The 27,860-nt window shown below is 39.7% G+C and overlaps 1 protein-coding gene across 20 annotated transcripts in view; it reads left to right on the top strand.

Moving 5' to 3' along the window:
- Window positions 1-27,860, top strand: part of NRG4 (neuregulin 4) — a 55,630-nt gene that overhangs the window by 2,857 nt on the left and 24,913 nt on the right. For 4 of the 20 annotated variants that reach the window (XM_042842395.2, XM_065558399.1, XM_065558401.1 and 1 more), the window contains exons 2-6: window positions 9,586-9,775; window positions 12,980-13,073; window positions 14,793-14,868; window positions 16,060-16,125; window positions 21,842-21,935. In XM_042842395.2, coding sequence (XP_042698329.2) covers window positions 16,116-16,125; window positions 21,842-21,935 — 104 coding nt within the window. In that variant the 5' untranslated portion in view covers window positions 9,586-9,775; window positions 12,980-13,073; window positions 14,793-14,868; window positions 16,060-16,115. Of the gene's footprint in view, window positions 1-9,585; window positions 9,776-12,979; window positions 13,074-14,792; window positions 14,869-16,059; window positions 16,136-21,841; window positions 21,936-27,860 lie in introns of all 20 variants that reach the window. The other 16 variants (XM_065558398.1, XM_008174937.4, XM_042842394.2 and 13 more) reach the window with 6 other exon arrangements.

The following is a 27,860-nucleotide window of genomic DNA, read 5'->3' as shown; positions in this document are numbered from 1 at the left end:
AATAATGGGACAAATTCTGTTCTCGTTTACACTTGTGCAACCCTTCTGAGCTTAGAGGGGTTGCACAAGTGTAATTTAGGGCAGAATTTAGTCCCGTATGTGTGCATTTGATACTTTGAGGGAACACAAGTTCATTACTTACCTATTGTAATTTTTCATTGGTGGCAGATAGAATGCATAATATTCCTAGGCAGTCCTCTTGTATTTTGTGGGGTTTTAATTTATGGTTGATGTGCAAAGTATAGGAAGGGTGCCTATAAATATTTTTATAAATTTGAAGGAAATTTTAATAAAATTGAGTAATCTCAGTATAAGTTAATGCAAAGTATTGGTATGTTAGATATTCTTCTTTTTGTTTAATTGTTTTAAGATATGGTGTGAGAAACAGAAGTGGAAATTACTCATGTATAATATGACTGAAGACTTTACCATGCCTATCATTTAATGAAAGGCATGGCAAATTAAAAAAACAACAATAAAACTTAGAACTTTGGCTGTAGTGGGTCACAATTGAGAAGTGTGCTCATGATATGTCTTTCATTTAATTGGAAGGCATGTCACAAAATTCTACAGTCTTGCAAATATCCATTAGTCAGATAAATACACAGTTCAGCAATGTTTACTTGCATTATTTAAAGGGCATCCAAAACATTTAGGGTTTTAGATAAATGAAGAATGCTCCATTATGTTGGGTGATGTTACAGCTTGTCCTTTGGTGAGCTAGGGTATACCTATACAAGGTGCACGGCGCTGAGCTATATGTAATTAGCCATTACATAGGATTAACTAGGATGAAAAAAAGAGGGACAAATATCTGACACTGTACAACTGGGGATTCTGAATATACGAATGAACAGTTGGATGAAAACTTAATAAAATTTTAGGAGTGGAAGATTTCCCTTAAATTTGCTATAAAGTCACAAATTTGATCTGTGCCCGCCATGTCATGATAAATGTTGGTATTATTAGTATAGCCTTTAAAACGGATGATGATAAATAGTAATACTATCATTTCTGTAGAGCCTAAAGATCTCTGTAAGCAGGTCAGGTTCATAGCCTATTTTGAATGACGCGTACACACTATATATATAGTCCAAATTTACTATTTTTCTGGGGTTTGGCTGTATTGGCAACTTATATACAAGTATAATTACATAAGTGAAATCTCTGGCTAAGTTTTCTCCCCAAGCTTTGCTGTCCCTTGGATTTCCTTGCAGGATTTCCTGTGTGCCAGACCCTTCTCTATATTCCAGAGAAAACACCTCATATCTTAGTGGCAGCTAACCAAATCCAAATGCCAGAGTGATACAGCAATAATTAATCTGCATTTTTATGCAGGCTTTTAGCACTGGAGCTTACTGTTGCTCAACTGATAAACCCTGCATGCCTGTGCAGGGTCTAAGAAACTGTCATTATGTTACAATCTGAATGGCCCCCTACCACCCAGTCTCTAATGCATCAGAGAACAGGAAATATGACAAACTTTACAAGCCAGAATCCAACCCAGCTTCTTTGGTTATGTTGACAGTATCAAAGAAAATGAATTTTGGAAGAGGGCATTCTCTTTTCTGGTCCTTATTTTAATAACTACTAATTACAAGCAGTTATGGTTTGTTCTACCCTTTGAACGACAATATCCCCATTTCTGGAAAATATCCCTGAGAGTAAGGCCTTGTCTATACTATCACAGTAAGTCGACCTAAGTTACACTACTCGAGTTACGTGAATAATGTAACTGGAGTCGCCATAGCTTAGGTAAATTTACTGTGATGTCTACACCATGTTGCGTTGATTGGAGACACTTTCCTGTTGACTTCCCTTACTCTTCTCGGAGTGATGGATTACTGGAGTCAACCGGAGAGCGCTCTCCCATCGATTTTGCGTGTCTTCACTAGACCCACTAAATCAACATCCGCTGCATCGATTGCAGCAGCGCTGAGCTACTGGTAAATGTAGACAAGCCCTAAGTAGTAAGACGTTCTTGAAATTTAAGAAGATTAGTAGTTTGGAACATAACTTTTGTGAGCCTTTCATGACATTTCAGGCTTGATGACTAGGTCCTTGGTAAGGACCATCATTGTTTGCTGGTGCTCTTGGCTATAATATTCAGTTACCAGATTTACAGCTCTGACACTGATATTGAGTCAGTCTTTGTATAAGTAGCTCTCTTGCTGATATCCAAGGCCAGTCCTTCCACTGTTTCTTCAAGGAGTTTCCACTCAATTACAGTTTGGACCCAATCATTCTAGGATTGCCAGAGATATCTCTTTTATCCATTATGCATCCATTGGATTCTACTCTAGATACTGTGAAACCACAGTTTTGCAGAAGGACATAGAACCAATTTTAATTTCAGCTCCTAATTGTGTAAATATTTACAGGCATGACAGGATGTAGTTTTGTTCAGAGTTTATCAAATGTGTCTGTGCCCTTCAATTTCAGATCATGCCAAAACTTTCCATTCCTCTTCAGAAATCTTATTCATTATACACTGCTATTGGATGAGGTCCAATATCTTCTGGAAATGGAGATCAAAGCATAGGTGCTGGTGCCATGGCCTTATTGCAACTCTAGAAAGTACAATCCTTGTTCTAAATTCTCAAGATTTATTTGGGCCCTCAACCTTCACGATGCATAATTCCTCATCTTAATAAGGCAGAAGCACAGGAAGTAACTCAGGTTAAATATTTTCTACTTAATACTATAAGGTTCAGAAGGGAATTTTATATTTGTTCTTATAACTTGTAAAGTATTGATTAGATGCCCCTTTTTATTTTTGTATAATGTAAATAAATAAGAGTATTAAATAAAATGTGTGGAAGTCAGTCTTAGTGACATTCAGGTTCCAATATTTCTAAAGGCTTCCTAGAATTTGAGGAAGGTATTAGCTTGTCTGTCACAACAAAAGTATCTAGATTCCTAGCAGGGGATTTAGATTCATTTTTTTAGATTCATTGATTCCAAACTCAAAGACTAGATTTCCAGGCAGTTACCCTATGAGGTACTACCCAGAAAATCTTGTATTACAAGTAAACATGTTGGGGTTGAAGGCCGTCTAACTTGCCTTTTGTCTTTCTGATTAGAAGGAAGGCAGTGAGAGTTCTTACAAACAACACTCTGTGGCAATGGTATATTTGAACAGATGGAGATCCCAGCCCCCTGAGGTGTGACAACAAGTCATGCATCACTTTTGTGTAATTGGTACATTCATAACAGGGCAATATCTACAACTTGCATTTTGGCATGAGAGAACATGCTAGCAGTTAAGGATAACAAGATGATATCAACACTCTTAAAGGATTCTATAGCTAATTCCCTTTTTTTTTTCAAACCGGAGGAGGTCATCCATATGTGGTTCTCTTTGCAATGAGTGAGAATACAAAATGTGCAATATTTTGCTCCATGGCATCCATAGTCGCAATTTAGTGTCAAATAAGTTTGTTACACTGGGGAAGAAAATGCATATTCTTCACCTTTTCCTCTCTTAGCAAAATTCCAAAAAGACTGAGCAAGAAAGGGCCAGAGAGATTCTGGTTGCCCCATCTTGAGTTTACCATATGTGATTCCCAGTTCTGATAGCCCTGTCCAAGGACAACAAGCCCTTTGTTCTCTTCCTGAGCCCCTCTTGCCTCAGCAGTAAGATCAAATTCTTCACTCAAACTGGAAATGTTCTTCATCTGTTGGCCTGATTACTTGATTTTAATCCTCTGCGAAAGACAGAGCTATGAATGTGGAATCACAGAAATCTGCTAGATAGCCGCATATCAATTAGTGGAAATAGTTTAAGGATTTGGAGAGAGTAAAGATACCACTCCAGTCTCTTTCCCTTTTATCAGTCATTTTAGAATTTTCTTTGTCCTACATGGATACAGCATTTTATTGGGATAAAACCAAAAGGTATTTGTGCCATATTTACATGCATCTGTGCAAGAGAACCCAGTCTTTTGTCATCTTTAGAAAATAATATATTAAAGGCTTTATGAACATCTCCATTCACAAGTTTAATCTATGAATCTATGGAATTGAAATCTTGGTTTTGACAAGCATATGGAGGCTACTTTTGAGCTTGGTATCTGCTCCTATTTGCATATGTGTTGTGGCTACTGCATCTTTTTAGAGAGTTTCAGAACTGCACACTTTGATGGCAGGTCCGCTTGATAACACATTTTTCATAAAAATGAAATAGTCTTAACATCCCATCCCAAGTTCTTGACTGTTGGGGTCTTGAATTTTCATTTAAATCACACAGCTTCTTTGCTAGTATTTTCTGGAAGCCTCCTGATATTCTGGGCTGAGCTCAGTTGTGCACCTGGGATGTTAAGAGGGTTATTGATTATTACCTTGACATGACAAAACCTTTAAGTAGTCCTTAAGATTGTTTCTGGCTTTTGGTAAAAAATAAGAAGGGCCAGTCCATATCAGTCAAGAGGTGATCTAAATGGATCAAAATGCTGTGTTGAGATATGCTTTGTGTTTGCTGAAGCTACTGTACAAAAAGCAGAACTGAAATCCCTTTCTGCTGCAAAAACTACAGCATCTGTTCATTATGTGACAATTGTTGAAATATGCAGAACTGCTATCTGGAATTTGATTTCTTTATAAAGCATCATTCTCTTGATAATACCTCCAGGTCAGATTGGTTGCTCCACCTGGAAAAGTATTGTTTGTCACTTTTTAATTAGTTATACTCCTGAGCCCTCCTTCTGAGTATTGCCACTGCTAGCAGGTCACACAGTGTAGAGACATCCCCCGCCCCTCCAAGCATATGGACTCTGCAGATCCCGATTGAACCTCCTCAACTTCAGAGATTTGAAAGATGTGCTCTGAGTTAGAAGAACTGAGGGAGCCGCCAACATGTTGTGACCATGAAAAAGGCTCATGCAATCCTAGAGTGCATCTAGTGAGGTATTTCCAATAGAGATAGGGATGCGTTATTACCATTGACAAAGCACCGGTGAGAATTCATCTGGAATATTGTGTGCAATTCTGGTCTCCCATGCTTAAGAAAGATGAATTCAAACTGGAACAAGCGCAGAGAAGGGCTACTTGGATGATCAGAGAAATAGAAAACCTTCCTTACAAGAGGAGACTTAAGGAGCTTGGCTTCTTTAGTCTAACAAAACAAAGCATATGGGGAGATATGACTGCTCTCTATCAATACATCAGAAGGATAAACACCAAGGGAGGGAGAGAAGTTATTTAAGTTAGGGGTTAATGTTGGTACCAAAACAAATGGATATAAACTGGACATCAATAAATTTATGCTTGAAATTAGATGAAGATTTCTAACCATCAGAGGAGTGAAGTTCTGTAACAGCTTTCCAAGGGGAGTGTGTGTATGTGTGGTGGGGAGCCAAAATACTTAACATGGTTTAAGACTGAGCTTGATAAGTTTACAAAATGGATGGTATGATGAGATTGGGGAGGGATAGCTCAGTGGTTTGAGCATTGGCCTGCTAAACCCAGGATTGTGAGTTCAATCCTTGAGGGGGCCACTTAAGGATCTGGGGCAAAATCAGTACTTGGTCCTGCTAGTGAAGGCAGGGGGCTGGACTTGATGACCTTTCAAGATCCCTTCCAGTTCTAGGAGATGGGATATCTCCATTAATTTATTTATTTATAATTTATTGCCTACAATGGCATATGGCCCATCTGTGCCACCTAGTAGCAAATATCTCCAACAGTCAGAGATGGGGAGGGCTCTGAGTTACAACAGAGAATTCTTTCCCAGGTGTCTGGCTGGTGGGTCTCACCCACATGCTCAGGCTATAGCTGGTTGCCATATTTGGTGTCAGGAGGGAATTTCCCCCCAGATCAGATTGGCAGAGATGTGTGTGTGGGGGGCATGTTTTCACCTTCCTCTGCACCATAGGGCACAGCTCACTGTCTGGTTTGAACTACAGTAAATGGTGGATTCTGTGTTGCTGGAAGCAGGGCCGGCGCTTCCACTAGGTGACCCTAGGGCGGCAGGATTTGGGGGGCAGCATTTTGCCGCCTTCGGCGGCGGGGGGTCCTTCTGCTCTGGAACTTCGATGGAAATTCGGCGGCGGGTCCTTCACTCGCTCCGAAGACGCGGAGTGGAAGGACCCCCACCGCTGAAGACCCCAGGTTCCCTGAATGCTCAGAGGAGGAGCGCTGCCGCCTAGGGCGGCAAAAACCCTGGCGCCGCTCCTGGCTGGAAGTTTTTGAATCAAGATTTGAGGATTTCAGTAACTCAGCTGGAGGTTATGGGCCTATTACAGGAGTAGGTGGGTGAGGTTCCATAGCCTGCAATGTGCAGGAGGTCAGACTAGATTATCATGATGGTCCCATCTGACCTTCGTGTCTGAGAGACTCATCTGATCACTTTTTGCCTTTTCTTCCCAGTATAAAGGCAACCAGGGGGACCTGATCAAGAAGGTTCCCTTTTCTTGTACATAGATTGATTCCCTGATGGTGTGACTTCTAGAGGTTCTTGTTGTGTCAGGGACTTACCTGTGGCTTGTCCTTTCTCTTGGATGTTAAGACATTCAGTGGTAGTCTGCTGATAGTCCTTCCACCATAAAAGTCAAGAATTCAGTTTTCGGACAGGTACGAGCAACACAGGTATATGCAGTAGTATCACCATCTGCGAGCAAAGGTGATCATTGAGGCACAATCACTAGGTCTGTTCAAAACTAAAGTAGATTAACGCTTGCGCCCTAATCCAGCAAATTACTAATGTGGGCAATTTTCTGCAGGCACATTGAGCTGTACTGAGATCTGTGTGTATGTGAGTGAGAGAGAGATCAGCAAAATAAAACAGTGGTTAGATAGAGAATGAAGATAAGTGCATTGAAAGAATTTAGAAGAACAAGTTTAGAGTAAAAATCTTTATGAAAAGTAGTTACTATGCATGCACTGCAGTCACTTGTAAACACTTACTTTTTAAAAACATAAACAACACATTACAAATTACCAGTATGAAAATGTCTACTTAAAAAATTTAGCCATTGTTCTTAGTTACAGGAATGCAAAATCAATAGTTACAAAATGTCTGTTATGTTTTGTCAACTTGGTAGAGACATGAACTGAAGTTTTTCATATTTCCACCTGCAAAAATACTACCAGGCCAAAAATAACTTCTTCAACCCAAAAGATATTTGCATTCCCACACACCCTCACACAAATATTCAAACATTTCTGATATGTAGACTAGCTTGTTTATTATAACCTACAAAACCTCATACCTGTTATATGACTAAAATGTATTTGTACTCACATGGATCATCTTCAGTGCCTTCTGGCTCACCTTTAATCGTGGGATTCATTTCTTCCGTCTTTGTTGTAAGTCTAGACTTAATCCAGGTCAAAAGTTATTGCTCTGTCAGAAACAACAGCACATGTATAAACTGCCACATCTGTCAGATTGTCTTCGTAGCTGTCTTCAATGCTCAGTGCTAGGTCTTTCTATTTAGAACAGTTCATCTTTGACTATTGTGTCTGCGCTCTTCACTAGCTCTTCATTTGTGGATTATGTTTTTCTTAGTTCTTCTTTTGGCAGAATAGCTGCTTCTCTTTGAGCCAATTGGCCGGGCACAGTGCCTAGCGATATGGTGATGGGCAATATATAAATAAGATATTCTTTTCATATTCCACTTTAGCAGTGAACTAATCATTTGCTCCACAGTAGCAGCTGAGAGTTGTGATAGGGCAGAGAAACATGTTTCTCAAAATTCAAAACCAACAACAAGTCATCTAACCACTGCCAAATTATTTTAATTTCACCAAAAGCATGTCAGATTCTGGATCCTATCTACAAATTGTTGCAATACATATCAGTCAGGTATCTGCATGGCACATGTCCATTTGTTGAATTATTTCAGCAATATTCCAAACATTTAGCTGCTCCTCTGCACGTTTGCCGTGTCAGTTCCATGTGCCTGTACCTCCCCAATATGATTTCTTTGGCAACATTTTCCTTTTATTCAATTTACAATTCAATGTCACAGATCTTGGATCCAGCCACATGTAACTTTATAACTTGCTGGTTCCCTCTCCCACCAAATATGGCTGACATATGAAGAAGGGATAGGGAGTGAAAAATATCCCGTTAGGCCTTGTTCTTCTGTAAAGAAACTGAGAAGAAGGCTGGATTATGGCTTTAAGACATAGCCTCATGGCAGGCAATTCTCAATGGCATTTGTGCACGTGGTAGGCACTTTGCCTCTGGAAGTGCTGCGGGAAAGCACAAAACATCCATTGCTTAATCCTGTTACAGACAAGTGTATGCTACCCCATGCCACCCCCTCTCTGCTGTCCAGTGCTCAGGGGAACAGAGACTGAGCACTGGCCTTACATCACTCCCTCTCCTTTGGGGAGTCTAAAACTGACTGATCATCCTGGGCCTCTGGCCAATGTAATTTGGGGTAAGTTTCTATGATTGGGGTGAAAAAGGAAGAAATACTTCTCTGATAAATTTATTTTTAAAAGGCATATGTTTGAAGATGCTTAGATGTTTGGAACATGAGACTAAGACCTAGGGAGATGGATTAGTAGGCAAAATGCAGGTACAGCAAAGTAAATAAAACTATCACATGGCTATGCATATACATAAATACATTTCACTTGTATGTTAACTGCCTTATATATGAGATTTTTGCTTACTTTACATACATTATAATAGCAATAATATGGAAGAGATTATTTGTTATTAATATAGATGTCATGAGCATTTCCATAGGAGTTCAGCATGGATTAATGTGAGGAAGCATTTAAATGCTTTATCCCTTAGACCAAGAATTTTAGATGTCCTACATATAGAATAAGTTAGTATTCCAAAGGTTAAAAAGAACAGTGGGACAAATTCTGCAGCCCCTACTTGGGTCATAATCCCACTCCCATTGAGGAAGATGGCAAAACTCCCATTCAATTCAATCCTACTTTCATTGACCATCAGCCAAAACTCAGACTAAACTCTTATTGACCTCAATGGGAGTTTTGTCTGAGTAAAGACTAAAGGATTTGCCACAGAGACAATATATTATCTAAAAGTTTACAGTTGTCACTTGTACTGTCTGAACCCTGGTTTTCAGAAGTGATAATAATCTGCTGCCAAAGAAAAATGCCTTACATGCTATAGGGCATTATCTGCAGGAGAAAAGAACCATTTCTAGTAAAACCAGACTGAAATCAGTTCATGTAGTCTTGGGGATGGGGGAGGAGGAATTACAAATGATGGTCACTGATGGGTTTCTATTGCATACATATACAAGTAGAGTGAAGCCTCCCTCCCCCTCCTTAAAAAAAGTTTTGAGAAAACTATAGTAAAAACATAAACCAAGTTGTACATACAAAAATACACCATCACAAAACATTTGAGACTTCATTAATTACCCAGCTCTAGGAACGAACACCTTAGCATGAGTAAGAGGGGAAGCCAAAGGGTAACCAGTGTCAGCTCTTTAAGTTTGAGCGCAGTTCTATGCTGAGGTGTAGCTCGTGTAGATAAAAGGAGCCTAGGGGTTCTTTCTGTGAAGGTTCTTCAGAGTTTTTATTGGTGAAGGAAGAGGGAACAATAACACTTTTTCATCCAAACCCCCTTCTTGATCCCCTTCCTGCACTCAGATCATGAAACTTACAATGGGGATTCTGTTCAGAAAGAGTGACACCTTTTCAGAAGCATGTCACTTCCTCTCAGTTCCTGCGGCTGGGAACTGCTGGATGGCTGAATCTTCTGCTGACAGAAGCAGAAATGATATGGCTCACTGGGAGGGCAATCCGGCTACAGAGGCTTTCCTGGCTGTTGCAGTGGCCTGTAAGTTCTTCTTTATGGGCAGTTAGTTCTATGTATTGTTTTTGCATATTCCTTAACTTCTGTAAAAAGAGCTCCAAGTCTCACCACTGGCTCTCTCTTCTGCACCACATCAAATACAGCTTCTGGTTCTTACCTTTAAGGCCTTTCACAATTTAGCTCTGCCCAACTTATCCATTCTTATATCTTATCACACTCTTCCTGTCCCTTCTACTCAACCAATATTGCCAGCTTCCATTGCTCATTTTTTTCACGAGCACCTCCATGCTGCTTTTTATGTACAGAACACCATAAATCATAGGACTGGAAGGGACTTTGAGAGGTCATCTAGTCCAGTCCCCTGCACTCATTTCCATTTAGGCCACAAATCTGCCCACTTTCAAATACTTTGAGACTTATTTTACTGTAATGCCTATAGAAAACTGCTAATTTATAACTGGTAAGTGAATGGACAGTAGAGGACTTATACAAAAAAGATACAATATTGTATCTTAAATTTACTGTTTAAAATTAGTTTATTCAAAACCACCTAGCTGTGCATATATCTGGCCTAAGAACCTGAGTTTATGTATTAATGTTTCTCTTATCTCACTTGCTTCAAATTGATTTTTACAATCACTTCTGTCTTTTAAATAGATAATGTGTTTTTGGGAAAAGGGACCATCTTTTACTTTGTGTTTTTACAATATACAAACAGGTGATTGGACTAAATACAAGGACAACACGGTGAAATTCTACAGGAGGTCAGACTAGATGATCTAATAGTATGTTCTGGCCTTAAAAATCTATGAATACATAGCATGGTGTGGCCCCAATTCTGAGTGGTGCCTCTAGATACTACCATAATAAAAATAACAGCAAGTATTTGAAAACTCGTACTAGAAAAACTATTTTAGTAATTTATCTATCATCTTTAGGGACTTTTGTGGAGATTGTTTTTAAAAAGTGTGTGGTGAGCAAAGCAACACAAAAATATGGAATATATGTGGTTTTGCAGTTAATTTAATTCCTTTTTAAAAATCTGCCTGCGCATGCAAGTCCTCCAATTTCCCGTCCTCTTGGGATGAAACAAGTCACAGATGTATAGAATAGCTGGCAATTTAATAATTTAATTTAAAAATATAAATTTAAGGTCAAGTACACAGGAAATTAGTAGTATAAAAGATTAATTGTTAGTAAGTGTGCAAGGGGTAATGCAAACAAGATCATTTAGAGACAGATCATAGTGCTCTGAGCAAAGGGCTCCTCCCAACTTACAGTCACAGAAAGAGGCATTCTCATATATGGGCTGCAGTCACAACTGTAGGGTGAACAAGCACTGGACAAAATCCACTGCTTCTCTGTTATGCAGCTTTGTGGATTAGTGGATCCAACCTGTGCAGAAACTCACTGGCTTTTCCCAAACCATAGCCCCAACAAATCCACCCTGTACTCCAGAGCAGAGAACTGTTGCAGAGTGCACAGGTGTGTGTGGGCCCACCAACAGAAATGATCACCCACCATGAAGCAAAAACCCAGCTTTCCACTCTGTTTAGGGCCTTGTGCTTCTGCATAAGAGAATATATACACATTCAATATATACCTCACAAACTCCAGTTCTGCAAAGCTTTTATGCACATGCTTAAGTCCCATTGACTTAAATGGGACTACTCACATGCCTAAAATTAAGCATACATAGTTTGTGGAATTGAGGCTATTGTTATTAACAGATCTAATTAAATTTGATGGATTACAGAATTCCAAACAATATAGTTGACATTAAAATCATATCAAATGGAACCTTCCGATAATAGAAGAGGCAAAAATATAAGTATAACATTATATTCTGATGACATTAGAATTTGTTAATCTATTTGCTGTAGTCTGTCAAACAATATTTATTGTTTTCAGAACTGGTATCATGATAAGATACAGAAAAAGCATCAGAGTAGAATTGATTGAGGTAGACTCCTGTATAGATTATGTCTATTTAGGGTTGAATACATGAATACGTGTCTGAAATTTTCTCTATCGAGATACCAAGTAAAGTGATACCATCTAGCAATGTGGGTCCTGTCATTTCTAAATTGAAAGATTATTTCCAATATTATGTAACAAAATGCTTCTCTCAGCTAGTCCCTTATTGATAGAGATTTTTGTGACTTTCAGGATTTCATTTTCAAAAATGAAAATGTACAGTTAAGTATACATATTTGCTGATCTAGTTTGTGTGAGCTGTTACAACTGCATGTTCAAAGTAGGCATTGCACATGCAGGTAGCTAATTATACACATAAGTGGTCATTTATGCATGCAAATAACTGATTTGTGTGCAGAATACTGGCAATTACTTATGCAAATTACATGCAAGATGGTGTATGAGAGTTTTTGAAAATCAAGTCCTCAGACTAGTAATATGTTCCTTAGACAAATAAGAAGCATAAGCACTAGGGGCTAGATTCACAGAGGGAGTTAGGCGCAGCGGTGCTCAGACTTGCACCGCCTAAATTGCAGATGTCTAGAAAAATCACAAAGCCTGGGTCAGGTGCTCAGGCTTCCTGTACAATGGGAGTTTGGCACATAAGTCTGGACTGGAGGGAGGCAATTATCTCTGCTTGGAATTCTCAGCGGTGAACCCTCTCTTAGAGTTAGGTGCCTACGGTGTGTCTTGCAAAAAGGGATGGGGAGCTGGATCATAACTTGTAGCCCAGTGGTTAGGGTACTCACCTGAGATGATGAGAGACACCCCCCCGTTCAAGTGTCCCCTGGACACTAATTTCTAGGGGCTCTAATTTCAGTTTTGATCAAATTCAGAAACATATGGAATAGTACCTTCTTATTTTAAAACAGAAAGTGGAGTCAGAAGCTGAGAAATACCTGGGCAAAATTAATCCCTGATGTAACCCTATTAACTTCAACAGCATTACACCAGGGATGTATTGGGCCCTCTCAGTTTAATGGGGGTAAGATAAAAGTTACAGGTCATAACGTGAACTAGTTGAAATGTGGGTGTGAATCCATTTCCCACCAATTAGCTGTAGCATTAAGATATATTGTATTTGGTAGAATGGAAAAATTAAAACAGATGGGAAATACGTTTTGGTAAAGAAGTTACACTTTTCATAAAGGTTTCAATCAGGGTGGGGTCAGGGAGTTTAAATCATATGCCTAAAGTTGGCATTATCAACAATCATGTAAGTATTGAAATAAGTTCATATTTTCTCCTTAGCTGAATAAAGTTACTTTTGATAAAGAGGCTTCTTCCATGGCATGAATCCTCATTTGCTTCCAGGATCCAAAGCTTAAAGAAGAAAAAGCCTGAGGTAAGTTACTGTTTTGTTACAGTGGCTGGTGCATGGAGATAGTTATTTTAAACTTGTTGCTTGTGCTGGAAGTAAGAATTATGATAGAATAAGACTAGATAGAGGTTTGTTGGCCTGATTCCCCACTGTCTCACACCCTGTCTAGTCATTTACACCTGTGTAATTTGAATGTAGAACGGCAACCAAATCAAAATTCTTCATTCATGTTAGTTTACACCTAGTTTGCACAGATGTAAAGGACTACACAGGGGCCAGGCATTGGAAATTCAGTCTCTGCAAGTTTCTGATATGTTGGACTAGTATATGGGTTTGATAGTGGCAGTGGGGAAATTTGTTATAACAGAGTTAACCGAGTTCAATTATGTATTGGATGTCTAAAAAGTAATGGATTATGGGATAAAATGTAGCAGATTGGAGAAAGTTAATTTGCCTGAGATTAAGCGGGGCATTTTTTGTTCCATGTTTATATTAAGAACAGATATATCTTAAAGAACAAATGTTTTCAATACATACAAACATCTGGATAAAATATTCCTTTAAACCAGGAGTGGCCAGCCTGTGGCTCCGGAGCCACAAGCGGCTCTTCAGACGTTAATATGCGGCTCCTTGTATAGGCACCGACTCCAGGGCTGGAGCTACCACTTTCCAATGTGCCAGGGGGTGCTCACTGCTCAACCCCTGGCTCTTTCACAGGCCCTGTCCCCACTCCACCCCCTCCTGCCCCCTCCCCTGAGCCTGCTGTGCCCTCGCTCCTCCTCCTCCCTCCCAGAGCCTCCTGCATGCCACAAAACAGCTGATCGGGAGGGGGAGGCGCTGATTGGCAGGGCTGCCAGTGGATGGGAGGCACTGGGAGCGGTGGGGTGGGGGAGCTGATGGAGGGCTGCTGACATATTACTGTGGCTCTTTGGCAATGTACATTGGTAAATTCTGGCTCCTTCTCAGGCTCAGGTTGGCCACCCCTGCTTTAAACAATGCTTAGGCAAGCTATGACAGTAAAGAGGAGGTTGCAGCTAATTAAACCTGGTGAAGCAGTTAGTGTAAAGTTAGGTCATGTATCTTATTTAAACTGATTGGGATGAGAGCTCTTGGGTATTTCACAGTAGTGGAATATTTTAAAAAGTGGAACGATATCTTTTATGGGGTAAAAATTAAGAGTAAAAGTTTTCTGATTTGTTTAAATTTACCTTGTAACCAGATACTTGGCTGCAATGTATTCTTTTTATGTTGGAATTTGGACACTGCATTGGAATTCAGCCAAATATCACTTGTTTATAATCGAGGATCTGCTAGGATTACAGTTGTGAAAATGTGAGAAATCTTTTGTGAGCACAGAGGGGCGTTTCCCCAGCCCATACTTGGCCTCTGTGCACACCTTTGTCTTTTTCTCAACCTCACCCACATTGCACTATGCACACACATAAATCTTCAGCTTTTTAACAGCAGGTATACAATGCAAACCTTGGGTTCTGCTGAACATACCACATCTCCAAGATAATGTGTTTGTTGTAAACATTTTAGTTGTGAGGTAAGTCATTTTTGAGATTTTTTTGTTTGTTTTGTGCCATGTACTATTTTTAACACTATTTTGTTATGTACACTTACAGTGGATAAAATTGTATGTATGTGTGAGAGCCAAAGAGGAGGACTGCCCTTTGGGTGGAGACCTTGGTATTACATCTTTGTAATGTAGGGAGTTGCCATTTTAGATTTCTCTTATAGGGTCAGGACACTTAAAGGAGTAAAGAAGTGATTTGAGTTCCTGTGAGGAACAGAATTATCTACTTACATTTATACAGTAAGTACAAACCCTTTTAAAAAAGCTTCTATATAAACTTGTTTTGTACAACTAGAGAGGTTCAGGCAGAGGCATTTCTTTCTAGTAATGCTTCTAAATTCTTTGTTTTGTTACTTAACTGGAAAAAATCTTTTAAATGCTGGGAGGAAGGAAGTACCTTGGATGGATGATGCAAAGAGGAGTAAACACTGCATCCTCTTTAAAGGTGATGTAGCGGCTATTGTCCTCTGGTGGCATTGTGATCTTACTGGTGGTGGTACTTCTCAATATTTCTCCTAACCTGTGGCTATATGCTGCCACAATTAATTTATTCTTACATGTTCTATTTTTAGTGGTTTAGTAGTATGATATGTGAATTAAAACAAAATCAATTCAGAAATAGGAAACTTTAGAAAATAGGAATTGCCATACCAGACCAGTCCAATTTAATGATCCATCCTCTCTGACTGTGGCCACAACTAGATGTTTTAGAATAAGGTACAGGAAATCCTATAGTGGACAATTATGGAATAAACTTCCCAAAAGGGAAGTTTTTTTTCCTAGCTGTCTCTGGTAGTGGTTGGTTTGTGTCCTGAAGTAGAAGAATTTATATCCCTTATAAAAAAAATTATCCTCTGTAATCCATATATAACTAATACTTTTTTGAATGTTATTAAACTCTCAGTTTCTAATTTAATTTTACAATCAGACAAAATAGAAAACAAACAACAAACAAGAATTGTGAGACAGTAAGTTTCACATACTAGTGAATTGCAAAAATGGGGCCCAATCCTGCAGCAAAACTTAATTTGACTTCAGAATCATGACTGGCTTTATTATAGGCACTGGAATTTATAAAGCAACAGAGTTTAATTAGATATCAATGTAGGTAATAATGTAGATTTTCTAAAAGCATTAAGCACTGTAAATCCTGAATTACTACATTCTCTTCCAGGCGAAATTCCTCTGCAGAACTATTTTTCAATGTTTTCATTATTCAAACAAGTCTTAAGGTGTATCTGCTTTATCAGTAGCACTATCCCATAAAGGTTTATGGAATTTGACTCTATGTATGAATGTTTGCCATTAGTTTTAAAATTGAGTTTACATATAGTATAACAGAATATTTCTATCTACAGTAGACAAACTTAGTTATTTACTCAGGCAAAATACAATAGGATTAAAATGCTAAATTTAAATTTTTGTCTTTAGGTGCTGTTTTAGAAAACTAGCCTCTAACCAAGAATAAAAATTGTTGTCAGAATAATATGCGAACAGGTAATTTCTTGTAAGTTTATTTTTACTCAGATGTTTATTTATAGTTCACTATAGTTGCACTGATTACAACAACTGGTGCTGGATTGTTGTGGCTTCTCCTCAGAGCCAACTCTACTCCTGGGGCAACAGACCAGAGGTTTCAACTTTGTAAGGAGGGATTGCATTGGCCAATCTTAATACCTCTCAGAAGTTCTGGGATTGGCTGGCATATGGCCCAGGACTACTTATAAAAGGAGGCAGGACAAAGCAGATCCTTTCTAATCTGCCACCTGACAGTTTTGAGTTTTTTTTCTTTTTTATTCACATGATTGCAACTTTAGGGCAATGTTTGCTGGGTAAAGAGTGATTAGTTTAGCCTCTGGATTGGGGACAAATATATGTGTGGGGAGGAGGTTTCTATGGGGTTAGGTGGTGTTGAGGATTCCCCCCCCCCCCCCCCAACACATAGGGCACTCTGGACCAAATTTTCAAATGGGTACAGATAGAAGTGTGCATACAATTTACCATGTGTCTGACCAGAATATGCACACACAGGGCCTAGTGCATGAGCACAAGGCTATTTGGATATGTGCACATGCATACACCTGTGTGTGCATATAAAGTGCTGAATATGCCAATTTGAAAATGTAGGTCTTAGTTATATGAGTACTTAGAGGCTACTATTGCCTCTTCCACTTTGAACCACTGCTGTGTTAGGGCTGCAAGAATCAATTTTGCTTAATTTTGGTTCAATAAAGTTGCAACTGTTTGACCACTTTCTAAATAAAATGTGTTGGCCCTCTCCTTTATTTTCTGTCCCCAGCAAGTAAAGCAATATATCAAAATACAAATATACATGACATAGAATATCCATAATATGTTGGTGCCATTTCTACAGTGGTATTAATTGGAAAAGTTGATGACAATATCCAATTATTTATAATCTAGATTGATATTGATAATGTTTCCCTCTCATCAACATTTATCTTGTATGACCTTTCTGTCTTGGTAATACTAATCTAACTGTAGAATACATTTGAATTTTTAGATTAAAACAGTTTATTAACTTCACTTGTAAAAAGGCACAGCAAGGTCTTTCAAAATAAAACACAATCTTTCCTAACAACAGATTTAATAAAATCAGAATAAAAATAGCGATAGCAATTCAGGTTAGATGAGTTTATTTTGTCAGCAAAGTATAGTACTAGCTAGATGAACTGGTTATTAAAACAGTTTATCTCCGTAGAAAGTGTCAAGCTATACTCCATCCTCTCTGATGCTAATGTATCTGGGTTCCTACCTGTATTAGAACCCCTTCTGACACTCATATAATACTTGTATTACAGTCTTCCAAATCACTAACTGTAAACTTAAAGGGGCAAATTTTGGCCCTGTATGCTCAAACTTGACTCCTATTGTCACTGGTGAGAGCTGTGCATGCCTAAGGGCAGAATTTGGTCAAAATTATCTAATGAGGTGACCATGAATTGTGACATTGATTGCAATAATTTCTCTTGATATTATAGCATCTTGTATTTTATTTTATTCTTTCATTTATTCAAAATGTGTAGGCCACTTTACACAGTGTCACTTTTAATAAATAGCAGCAAAATACTATTTGCTCAGATCAGAGTGACTGAAAAGTACAAATGGATTGATGATGAGATACTTGACCCACATGAGTGTAAAGGTATTCTCTAAATAGCCCGCTTATAGGCAGTTACTTTAAACAAATGAAGGATACATTTTTTTCCCTCTTTGTTGCAAGAAGTAATGGCTCTGGAAAGTGGCAGTATATCCAGGAATTAAGTCTGTGATGAGATTCCCTGAAGAACTGGTTTTGTTGATGTTACTGTACTCTCAAGAATGACAATATTCATTATTGTAATTTACACCCACACCCACAGAGCATTATACTCAAATTATTCAAATGGATTATTTTGACACACTCTCTCTCTCTGTCTCTCCTTCTCCAGAGTTCCTGAGACATTTTGCCATGGAGTGGAGGCATATCTAGTGGGACTGCAGAGAGGGCAGATGTTCTGAGTTCTACAAGAATATCTTGCAGATCTCAGAACATTTGGGAGGTTGGCTGTGGCATCAACTACTCCTAGGTCCTCCTCCCCCATGGCAGCATGGCTCTTGAGTGAGCCACAGCCTTTGCCCTACTCTTACTTTCAGAGGAATAAAAGACCATTCGCTGGGCAGGACTCTAGGGAAGTTAACAAGGATCTCATTAACTCTCATGAAAATTTTCCTGAGGGCGTGCCAAGAGATGCTGCTGCATAAACTTAATTTCCCTTGGCCCTGCCTTCCTTCAGCTGGCTATCTCAGCTTGTAGAGTCTCAGCAGCACTGTATTCCCTCACATGGGCATCCATAAGCTTGGGGAAGTTGGAGAGGGGTGGGAGATTTTCTACTTTTGCTTCTCCCCCTTCCCTCCAGCAGTTTCAGAGACAATAGAGTAGGATTTCTACTTTTTTCATCCCCTCCTTTCATTCAGGAGATGACATGACCCCAAATCTGGTTACACTGACATATCTGCCATGGAGATAATAAAACATATTTAATTTATTTACAGCTTCTGTTCAAAAAGACTTGTTAATAAATTTTCTCTTTAGCTGTTTTCTCCCTGCCCCCCACACCATAGTAAATGCTTTGTACACACAAGTGTAATACTTGAAAAGTTCTCAATAGTAAGTTTGCAGTAAACAAATTGTTAACGTGTATTATAAGTATAGAAATCATCCTGATTAAAAGTGAAATAGTATTTTATTTTTGACCTTAGTGTGAACGTATAGAGTTAAGTTGTGCCTGGTCTTATGCAGATGCACAAGGATGGAGAGGGCACAAAGAGCTTTCTACCCTCCTGATAATTTGCACTGGGTCTGTGCACAGTTCTGATTCTTGCACTTTGAGTACATGGACATGGGGGTTGTAATCCTGGCTCTGCTGAAGTCCACAGCAAAACGCCCATTGACTTTGAAATCCTAGCCACATTTAATCCAATGGGAATTTTGCCATTGAATTAAACACGGCCAGGATTTCACCCAGGGTCTCCACTGCCAATTGCATCACTATATAACCCAAAGAGGACAGTGAGAGGGCAGAATTAGTAGTGCCAGCCCAGTGCACTGTATGGGTATAGTGCATACTGCATGGGTATAGGTATAGTGCATACTACAAGCAATGGCCAAACTCTCCTGGTGCTCCTGGAAGCATTGTGCCCACTTAGACTGCAATGCCTCTGGGAGCGCTCCCTGTTGTGGGATGTTTTAACACTACTTGCTAGTGCGGACTGTTGTTCACAGCCACAGTTTTGCCCCAGGGGAGTTACATGTGAGCTACATTGGTTATTCCAAAAGAGTAGATATGAAAATGAAAATCACGATACCTTTTTCCATCATAGTATATTTTGTATGCACTGCTAAAGGCACATTTTGCCATATGCGAACAGTAGGCATTCTGCAGTCTCATTTTCAGATATGGCTAGAAATAACAGTGAAAATAATCACACCTAAAGTGTGAGATAACACATGATTCTCAGGTTTGTGATGTCACAGGCCTGTTCTATTCCTGTTTGAAAGGAAACGCTTGGGTTTAATAAGTGAGATTAATTAAATAAATTCTCCCCCACCCCCACATATATACGGCTATATACTCACTTGCATATACCACCCACCCACCTACCCCAGTTTTAAAAACATGGACTTCTTACTAGGATGTCCAAATCCTGGATTTGGATGCCCAGATTGGCATTTAGGTACATAAAATGGACAATTACTTCTCTACATGCCAATCTGAGCATCCAAATACTGGATCTGGATATTAAGGAGCCTACATTGAAAATTCATGTATAAAATCAGTCATGAACAATGTACTCTTTTGAAATTACATTATAAGAAACAAATGTAATTGTTTCGAGTAATCTTATGTTGCAGTTTCTCCAAACAAGTATTAATGAACTAGCTCCTCAGATGTGCCAGACTGGTGCTTGGTGCAGCTGGGTGAACCAAAATTGGTTGGAGTCAGCAGGGGGGTCAATTTTCATTGAAGGTTGGAGCAGCCTAAAGGCCCAAGGGGCCATTCACTGCCAGGGACAGTTAGACTGCAGCAGCGCTTAGGCCATCCTCCACTTTCCCTGGCCCCACTCCTAGGCTGGGAGGAGGGGGAGTATAGGATTGGCTATACTGCCTCCACATCTGTGGATTCCTGTATGCTGCAGGCATCCCCATATAGCTGCTTTTAAAGCTGCTTTGCACCACTAGATAGGGTTACCATACGTCCGGATTTCCCCGGACATGTCCTCCTTTTGTGTGCTAAAAATAGCGTCCGGGGGGAATTTGTAAATCACTCACAATGTCCGGGATTAGCAGAGAGTGGCTGGGAGGGCTGCAGGGAAGTCCCGGGCTGGACTCAGGAGCAGCTGTAGAGGAGCCGGATCCGCCCTGCATTCTGAGCCAGCAGCTCCCTTGCAGTCCAGTCCAGCAACACTGTGCAGAGCCAGACCGGGTTTTGTTGTGCAGGGCCAGACCGGGTTTTGTTGTGCAGGGGAGCTCAGCCATGTGTCCGGCTCGGCTGCACAGAGCCCAACACTCTGTTCTGAGCAGCAGGGTAAGGAGGTCAGGGGGCAGGAAGGTTCTGGAGGTGGAGGTCAAGAAACGGGGGGGGCTTTTTGGGGGGAGTGGAGAAAGTTTTGGGCAGTCAGGGTACAGGTAGGGGGTAGGGTCCTGGGGGGCAGTTGGGGGGGGTCTTAGGAGGGGGCAGTTAGGGGACAAGGAGCGGGGGGGGGGGTAGGGGGCTGGGAGTTCTGGGGGGGAGCTGTCAGGGGGCAGGAGTGGAGAGAGGGATCGGAGCAGTCAGGGGACAGGGAGCAGAGGGGTTTAGATGGGTTGGGAGTTCTGGGGGGGGCTGTCGGGGGCAGGAGTGCGGAGAGGGATCGGAGCAGTCAGGGGACAGGGAGCAGAGGGGTTTAGATGGGTTGGGAGTTCTGGGGGGGGGCTGTCAGTGGGTGGGGAGTGGTTGGATGGGGCGTGGGAGTCCCAGGGGTCTGTCTGGGGGTGGGGGTGTGGATAAAGGTTGGGGCAGTCAGGGGACAAGAGGCAGGGAGGCTTAGATAGTCCTGGGGGGCAGTTAGGGGCAGGGGTCCCAGGAGGGGGTAGTCAGGGGACAAGGAACGGGGGGAGGGTTGGGAGGTCGGGGGGGCGGGAAGTGGGAGGGGCAGGGGCGGGGCTAGGGCGGGGCTCCTCCCGTCCTCTTTTTTGCTCGCTGAAATATGGTAACCCTACCACTAGAGCAGTGCAAAGCAGTCTTGATAAGGTCTAGCATCTGGCCCAACATATTCACTATGCTCCCCAAATGTGAAAGCCACGAGGAAGATTTCAAAGTTCTGTCACTCCTTACTAATGGAACTGCTCCCACTTCCTCAAACTTTAAGCCTGCCTTCTGATTTGCTGGTACATTTGCTATATATTTTGTAAAATAAACTTTAATACTTGTATCCACAGTTACAATCACTGATTTTATTAGATACCTGGTGGTACATACTGATGTGTTGGAGAGTAAAACTGTCCCTTATTAGCTTCTAGTGTTTTTAAGCCAGTTGTATCTTTTTTGTTATAATTTAAAGAAAACAACAAAACAAAGCCCAAACCACCACATGGTATAATTTTTTCACATCTTGATTCCTCCTGAGTAAAAGTATAACAAATCTCTCTCTTTGTATCTGTTCTTTTCAGATCATGAAGAACTCTGTGGCACCAGTTATGGACCTTTTTGCCTAAATGGCGGGATTTGTTATATGATACCTACTGTATCCAGTCCATTTTGCAGGTGAGTGAAATTTAAGCTTGTGTGTTCACACATTGGATTTAGCTATTGGAAGGACGGATACTGTTCTAGTTTAACAATATTTCTTTAAAGAAATATAGCATGATAGGTGAAAATGTGTATGTGTCCCTGGCTGTTGTAAACATGTTTGTATCTGCAAATTCAGCAGTTCTTGCTCATGTGGTTTAATGTTAATGTTTCTGTCTGGTTCATAGAAAGGGTAATGTTTTCAAAACTTGTGTATGCTTGGGGAAAAAAAATTGGTGGATGAGGCAATACCCATTTATGTATTCAGAATTCAGACTGGTATGTATAATTTAGAGCTTTATACTCCCCTCTTCTTATGCAGTACAGAATGAGAAAAATGCCCTTAATCTCACAGAGAAGAGACTGGAGGAAGGGCATACAGAGAGGCAATAATGGATACAAGTATATTCCCTCCTCTCCTACACATTATATAGCAAAGTGTTATAATATAAAAAGGGTGTGGCTTGAGCAAAATGGGGAGGAGTCAAGAAAGACAGCATATTTATTTTAGGGAGGGGGGGAAATGTAATGGAGGCCAAAAGCATAAGTGAAGGCTGTTTGTGCTCTATGAACCCAACTGAAAGAATCACAAAGCACAGCTTCAGGGGACAGCTAAAAAAAGCCATTTGACAAAAAAGCAGCATAGTAGCTGTAGAATCATAAGGTTGGAAGAGACCTCAGGAGGGCATCTAGGCCAACACCCTGCTCAAAGCAGGACCAACACCAACTAAATCATCCCAGCCAGTGCTTTGTCAAGCCAGGCCTTAAAAACCTCTAAGGATGGAGATTCCACCACCTCCTTAGGTAACCCATTCCAGTGCTTCACCACCCTCCTAGTGAAATAGTGTTTCCTAATATCCAACTTGTGTATGCTGTGCTCATATGACAGGGGTTTATAGTGCTTGGGAAAGCTAATACGTGACCTCCAGGAGGGGAGCATGTAACAGAATGTGGAAAGACATAACACTGCCTATCTTTGCAGATAAGATCTCCCCTTCCACATGTAAAAACAGCTGCTATCTATTTGCCAAATCACCCATCAGAGACACAAGAAGAAAAGGTTACCAATATATTATCTTAGGTCTGCTTCTACTAATTTTAAACTAGTCTTCATTTGAGATAAGTGAGCTGGTTAACTTAAATGGTTCAATTGACAAGCTGGCACTTACACTGAAAGCTTATGTTTATGGATGTTAGAATGTTAGGGATCTCTTTCTCTCACGCTTGGCAACTTCTGTTTCCCCATTCCGTGGTGGCTTCTTTCAGCCTTCAGATATAATTAGATGTAATGGGTTGAAATATTTAGGAAGAAAAAAAAAAAACAGGAAAACTTCTAATGGTGAGATCTGTTAAACCGAATAATCTCACTTTGGGCATTCCAATCTAAAATAGACAAAATCCTGAAGATTAGACTGCAGGGAACAATCCTGCATTGTTTTTAAAGGGATAATTATATGATCTCATAAATGTTTTCCATTTCTTACTGTTATATTTTCTAGCCCCAGTAGATAGGCATATATTAACTATTTCTTCTGAAATGATCAGCAGTGGAATAGTTAATAAAGTTGACATTTAAATCAGCATAATTAGGCTTCAGAATTAACTTCTACTGAAATAGGTCAATCCACCTTTCAGCTATTGTTAAGGAGGTCAATAGATTCAGCAAAACAGTGCTGCTAATTGTCACATTTGAAAGGTTTCAGCCATAAGGGTTAGAAACTTAATTTATTTTAAATGAAAACCTAAATTCTTCTGAAATTTACAGACCTACCAGAGAACTACTAAACCATGGTTATGGCTCATTCTGTCTCTCTTCTAGCCCTGTTAGTAATTGGTTCCTGAATTTTCAAAGCCTTGCATGAGATTTTAGCCATATAATTCAAATCAATGGAAAATGCTTAGCTAAAACTCTCCCTCACACTTTGAAAATTTAGGGATGTTACCCGCTGTATATAGAAGTCTTGTAACTTAAAATTAAATTAAAACATCAAATACTTCGACACAGCCCATCATAACAGAGAATTTTCACAATTGTTAATTGATACATTTTATAGAAAAAAGGAAGAAGAACACAGGGTAACACACACGTTGTGGAAAATTCTTTAACAGGATTTCAGTAATTATTAAATCTTTAATTTTCTAATTTATATGAAGTTAGCCTTTGTACCCTATTTATTTCCAAAGATCTTAATGTGCTATCAATTAATTTATTGTTACAGTGTTGTAGATTTCTTGGTCCCAAGATACTAGAGAGACAAGGTGGGTAAAGTAATATATTTTATTAGGCCATTTCTGTTGGTGAAAGAGACAAGCTTTCGAGCTACAAAGAGCCTGACCTGAAGAAGAGCTCCGTGTAGCTCCAAAGCTTGCCTCTTTCACCAACAGAAGTTGGTCCAATAAAAGATTAATTTGTGATTTTTAAAAAGTGCCTGTGTGTACATTAAAAAGTTACCAATTTTTTCAAATACATCCATCCATTCAAATTAATCAAAATCAACACCTTAATCTCCCCATTACTCATTGAATTAAGCCTCACAGTTTTCTTGTGAGATACGTAATAAATATTCTAACTTTACAGATGGATAAACTGAGGGTCAGAATGATTAGTAGTGTGTTCAAGGGTGCCCTCAGAGTCTTTTGAGATTCTACTACCAAATTGAAGATTGGGTGGAAGTAATTTCCCTGCCTGTAGTGGACAGTGTTAAAATTTAATACTAACTGGCTAAGCTTTGCCAGAGATTACTTATCCTTGAGGTTGAAAACAAAGAAACAGACAAACAAAAACCTTCTGAAGTGCATATTTTTGTCTTTGGAATGTACTAGATTATACCAAATCACAGCTATATTCAGCCAATGTCTCTGGGAAGGATGCAGCCAAAATCCTGTAATAAGTCTTCACACAATCAATCCCCAGTTCTATTTCAGATTACACAAATTGAGCACTGTGTGATATTGTCAGTAACTCAAGACCTAGTGCTGGAACCCTTACTCACACAGTACTTGACATAAGTGGGGCTACTCATGTGAGTAAGCACAGTTGTGACCTTAGTATATTTTTCTTGGAACAAAAAAGTACAAACATTTCTAGTGAAATGCACATGATACAAACATGACACATTCTGTCACCTCTCTTCTTGGTTATGATTATGACAAAGGGCCTTTGTTCATTTGCTTTTTGCTCTTCCATTTGAATACACTATCCACTCCCTCATCCTTCTTCTCTGCAAGCACATGCACCCCTGGCTGGCCCTGGTACATGCGTTTATCACACGCTAAGGGAGAATATTTTTGCAGGAAACTCTTGTTAAAATATTCACTGTGCATCACTGAGATTTATCCTTGAGGATAATTGTCCAGCATCATTCAGTGAATCAAATGAAGAGATAAGAATAGAATGTAGGAGTCCTGATTTCCAGGTCACTTATTCTAGCTACTAGGCCACACTAACTCACATTATATAATTTAAATTAATGCAGAAAAATTGAAAATAAGAGTCTGTCAAGAAAAATCCTTATTTTTGGTTAACTAGAAAGAAACCCTCCTTTCCAGCATTTTAGTAGCAATAATAAGTAGGGGAAAAGTGGAACATTAAAATTAGATAGTGTCGGTTATACAACTTCAGATACAGTTTCAAAGCATTCTGTCCTAGGAATTGCCTAACCACAATATATAGTGAAGGAGGTGTATCTAATGTGATAAATGTATATTTGGAGTAACAGACTTCCTGAACAATTAATTCTTTAGCAATGCACGCTTGTAAGCATAGGTGATTTCCACTTTAAAAGGGTTCCAAATGAAATCTTATGTAAATCAGTCAGACTGGCACTAGGATATTTTGCAGCCTGGAAGGGCAAAAAGCTAACTTCTTTAGAGTATCTCTGTTGTACTCTAGCACTCAAAACTTATTTCTTCACTACCCCATTTTGACTTTGAAGTATTTTTCCTGTGTATCTAATTGCTGCTTATCAAGTTATACGAATTTAAATAGAAGCATTCTGTTTAAGCATATTCTCATTCCAAGCATGTTCCTTAATCAGTCAGAGAAGAAGGCTAATTATAAATGAGAAAGGTTCTGTTTACACACAGATATCTGAGTAATCAGCAGTGATGTGAATAGAAATAACAGGAAAAAAGTGCATCACTGTGCAGTGGAATTAACAAAAATATTTGATTCTTTAAAACTTCCTTAAAACTGACATCACCAAGCAAGTGATCAAATGTTGTGTTTCTTAGTCTTGCCTAGCTCCTCGAAGTAGCAGGGACCTGGCGCCACCCTACAGCATAGCCTCCAAGTTGCTCTTATATGACTAACTGTGGCCAATGCAAAGAATGACTAGAGTTTAGGGCTTTAGAACCACATTCTCCAGGCCAAAGAACGAATCACTGACATGGCACCATTGATTAGAAAGGATTAAGGAAACAAAAATGTGGACCTGAAAACTGTTTTAAAAATGCTTAAAATACATTCATGTAAATAGATAGCACATTATGATAAATGCCATGTTGCAAGCAGGGTTTATGCAGGATACATGATGCAATATAGTCTGTTGTAACTCTGCGAACTATGATCTGTGTCTAAAGTAGAATTGCATCATCCTTTAAAATAAATATGCCTCTTTTATAGAGGATATAGAAGCTGATAGTTACTGTTTGCTTTTAGATATTTCACAGCTACTTTCACTTGGCAGAAGTGGGTATTTGTATGTAGTTGAAATAGGGTAGCACAAAAACTTTCTCTGCACAGGATAACATTTTCTGATTCTAAATGCACCTGGCATATGTTAATATATTGTGAGCTGCCATCTTCACTTTGTGCCATTTCTAATACTGGCTTAATTTCCTCAGCAGCCAAAGGTGCACCTGTCGCCATACACAGGTTGAGATTCAACAGTGAAGTATCCAATTTAAAAAATATATATAAGTAACAAACACACAGAACATAATGTGAAATCCAAATGCCTCAGGTGTGTTGTAAAGCATGAGGCTGAAAGATGTTTGCTTGAGCACCTGATGTACAGCTGTCCCATTATCATTAACAAGCTGGAGAAGAGTACTAAGTTGCGATTTTGTCATCCGTGGTACCAATCTCATACTAAATTATTTCTTCTTTATTTTATCTTACATCTGTGCAAAGGAATTTGGATGCCCAGTTTTGGGCACTCAGGCAAAAAAGGGAAGCAGAATGTGGGCAGTGCATGCTCTTTGAAAATCTCTGTGGATGGAAGTCCAGCTATGGCTGGGGGACCCAATACTGAGAATGTATTTTCAAAGCTTCACTATTATATGGTGCTCTGCTCTCCTGGCATTGCTGTTCTCCTTGTTTCTGAATATCACTGCCCCTCCCCTTCTCCCAGTCCACTTTAGATGCTTCAGCAATCCTCTGAGGGGAATCTGTGGACTGCACGGACACCATTGTCTCATCAGCATCTGAACAGATAGAAAAGCCTAGGAGATAGAGATCAGGAACAGGAGTTGGTCACTGTTTAAGATGAATATATTCTGTACTCACAGGTTGCAGAAATAGAATAAGAAGCAGAGAAGGGGCAGGTTCTATACACTATGGCAATGTTTTAAAATCTTGGGTAGATGCAAATAACTATTTGGGTCCCCATCAAGGGGCACTAGTGTGAGCGAATTATGTGCCCAGGCAATTTTCACAGCTTGGATTTGGCTGCTCCCAAATTGCTTGAGTATACAGTACTTGGTGGGATTTTCAAAGTGCCCACGCAAATATCCTTAGTGTTTAAGGCTGAGCAGAAACAGCCACCAGATGCACAATAAAGCGGTAACAGGCAGTATACTAATGATGCTTGGACACCCAGTAATGAGCAGTGTAAAAGCAGGTTATTTTCAAGTAATGGCTATTTCCAGTGAAGAGCGGCCAAACTCATAAAGGTTGGG

Source organism: Chrysemys picta, chromosome 10, assembly GCF_011386835.1.
Source record: "Chrysemys picta bellii isolate R12L10 chromosome 10, ASM1138683v2, whole genome shotgun sequence".
Lineage (NCBI taxonomy): Eukaryota > Metazoa > Chordata > Testudines > Emydidae > Chrysemys > Chrysemys picta.
Note: the sequence above shows the minus strand (reverse complement) of the source record. Positions and strands in the feature narration are given on the sequence as shown.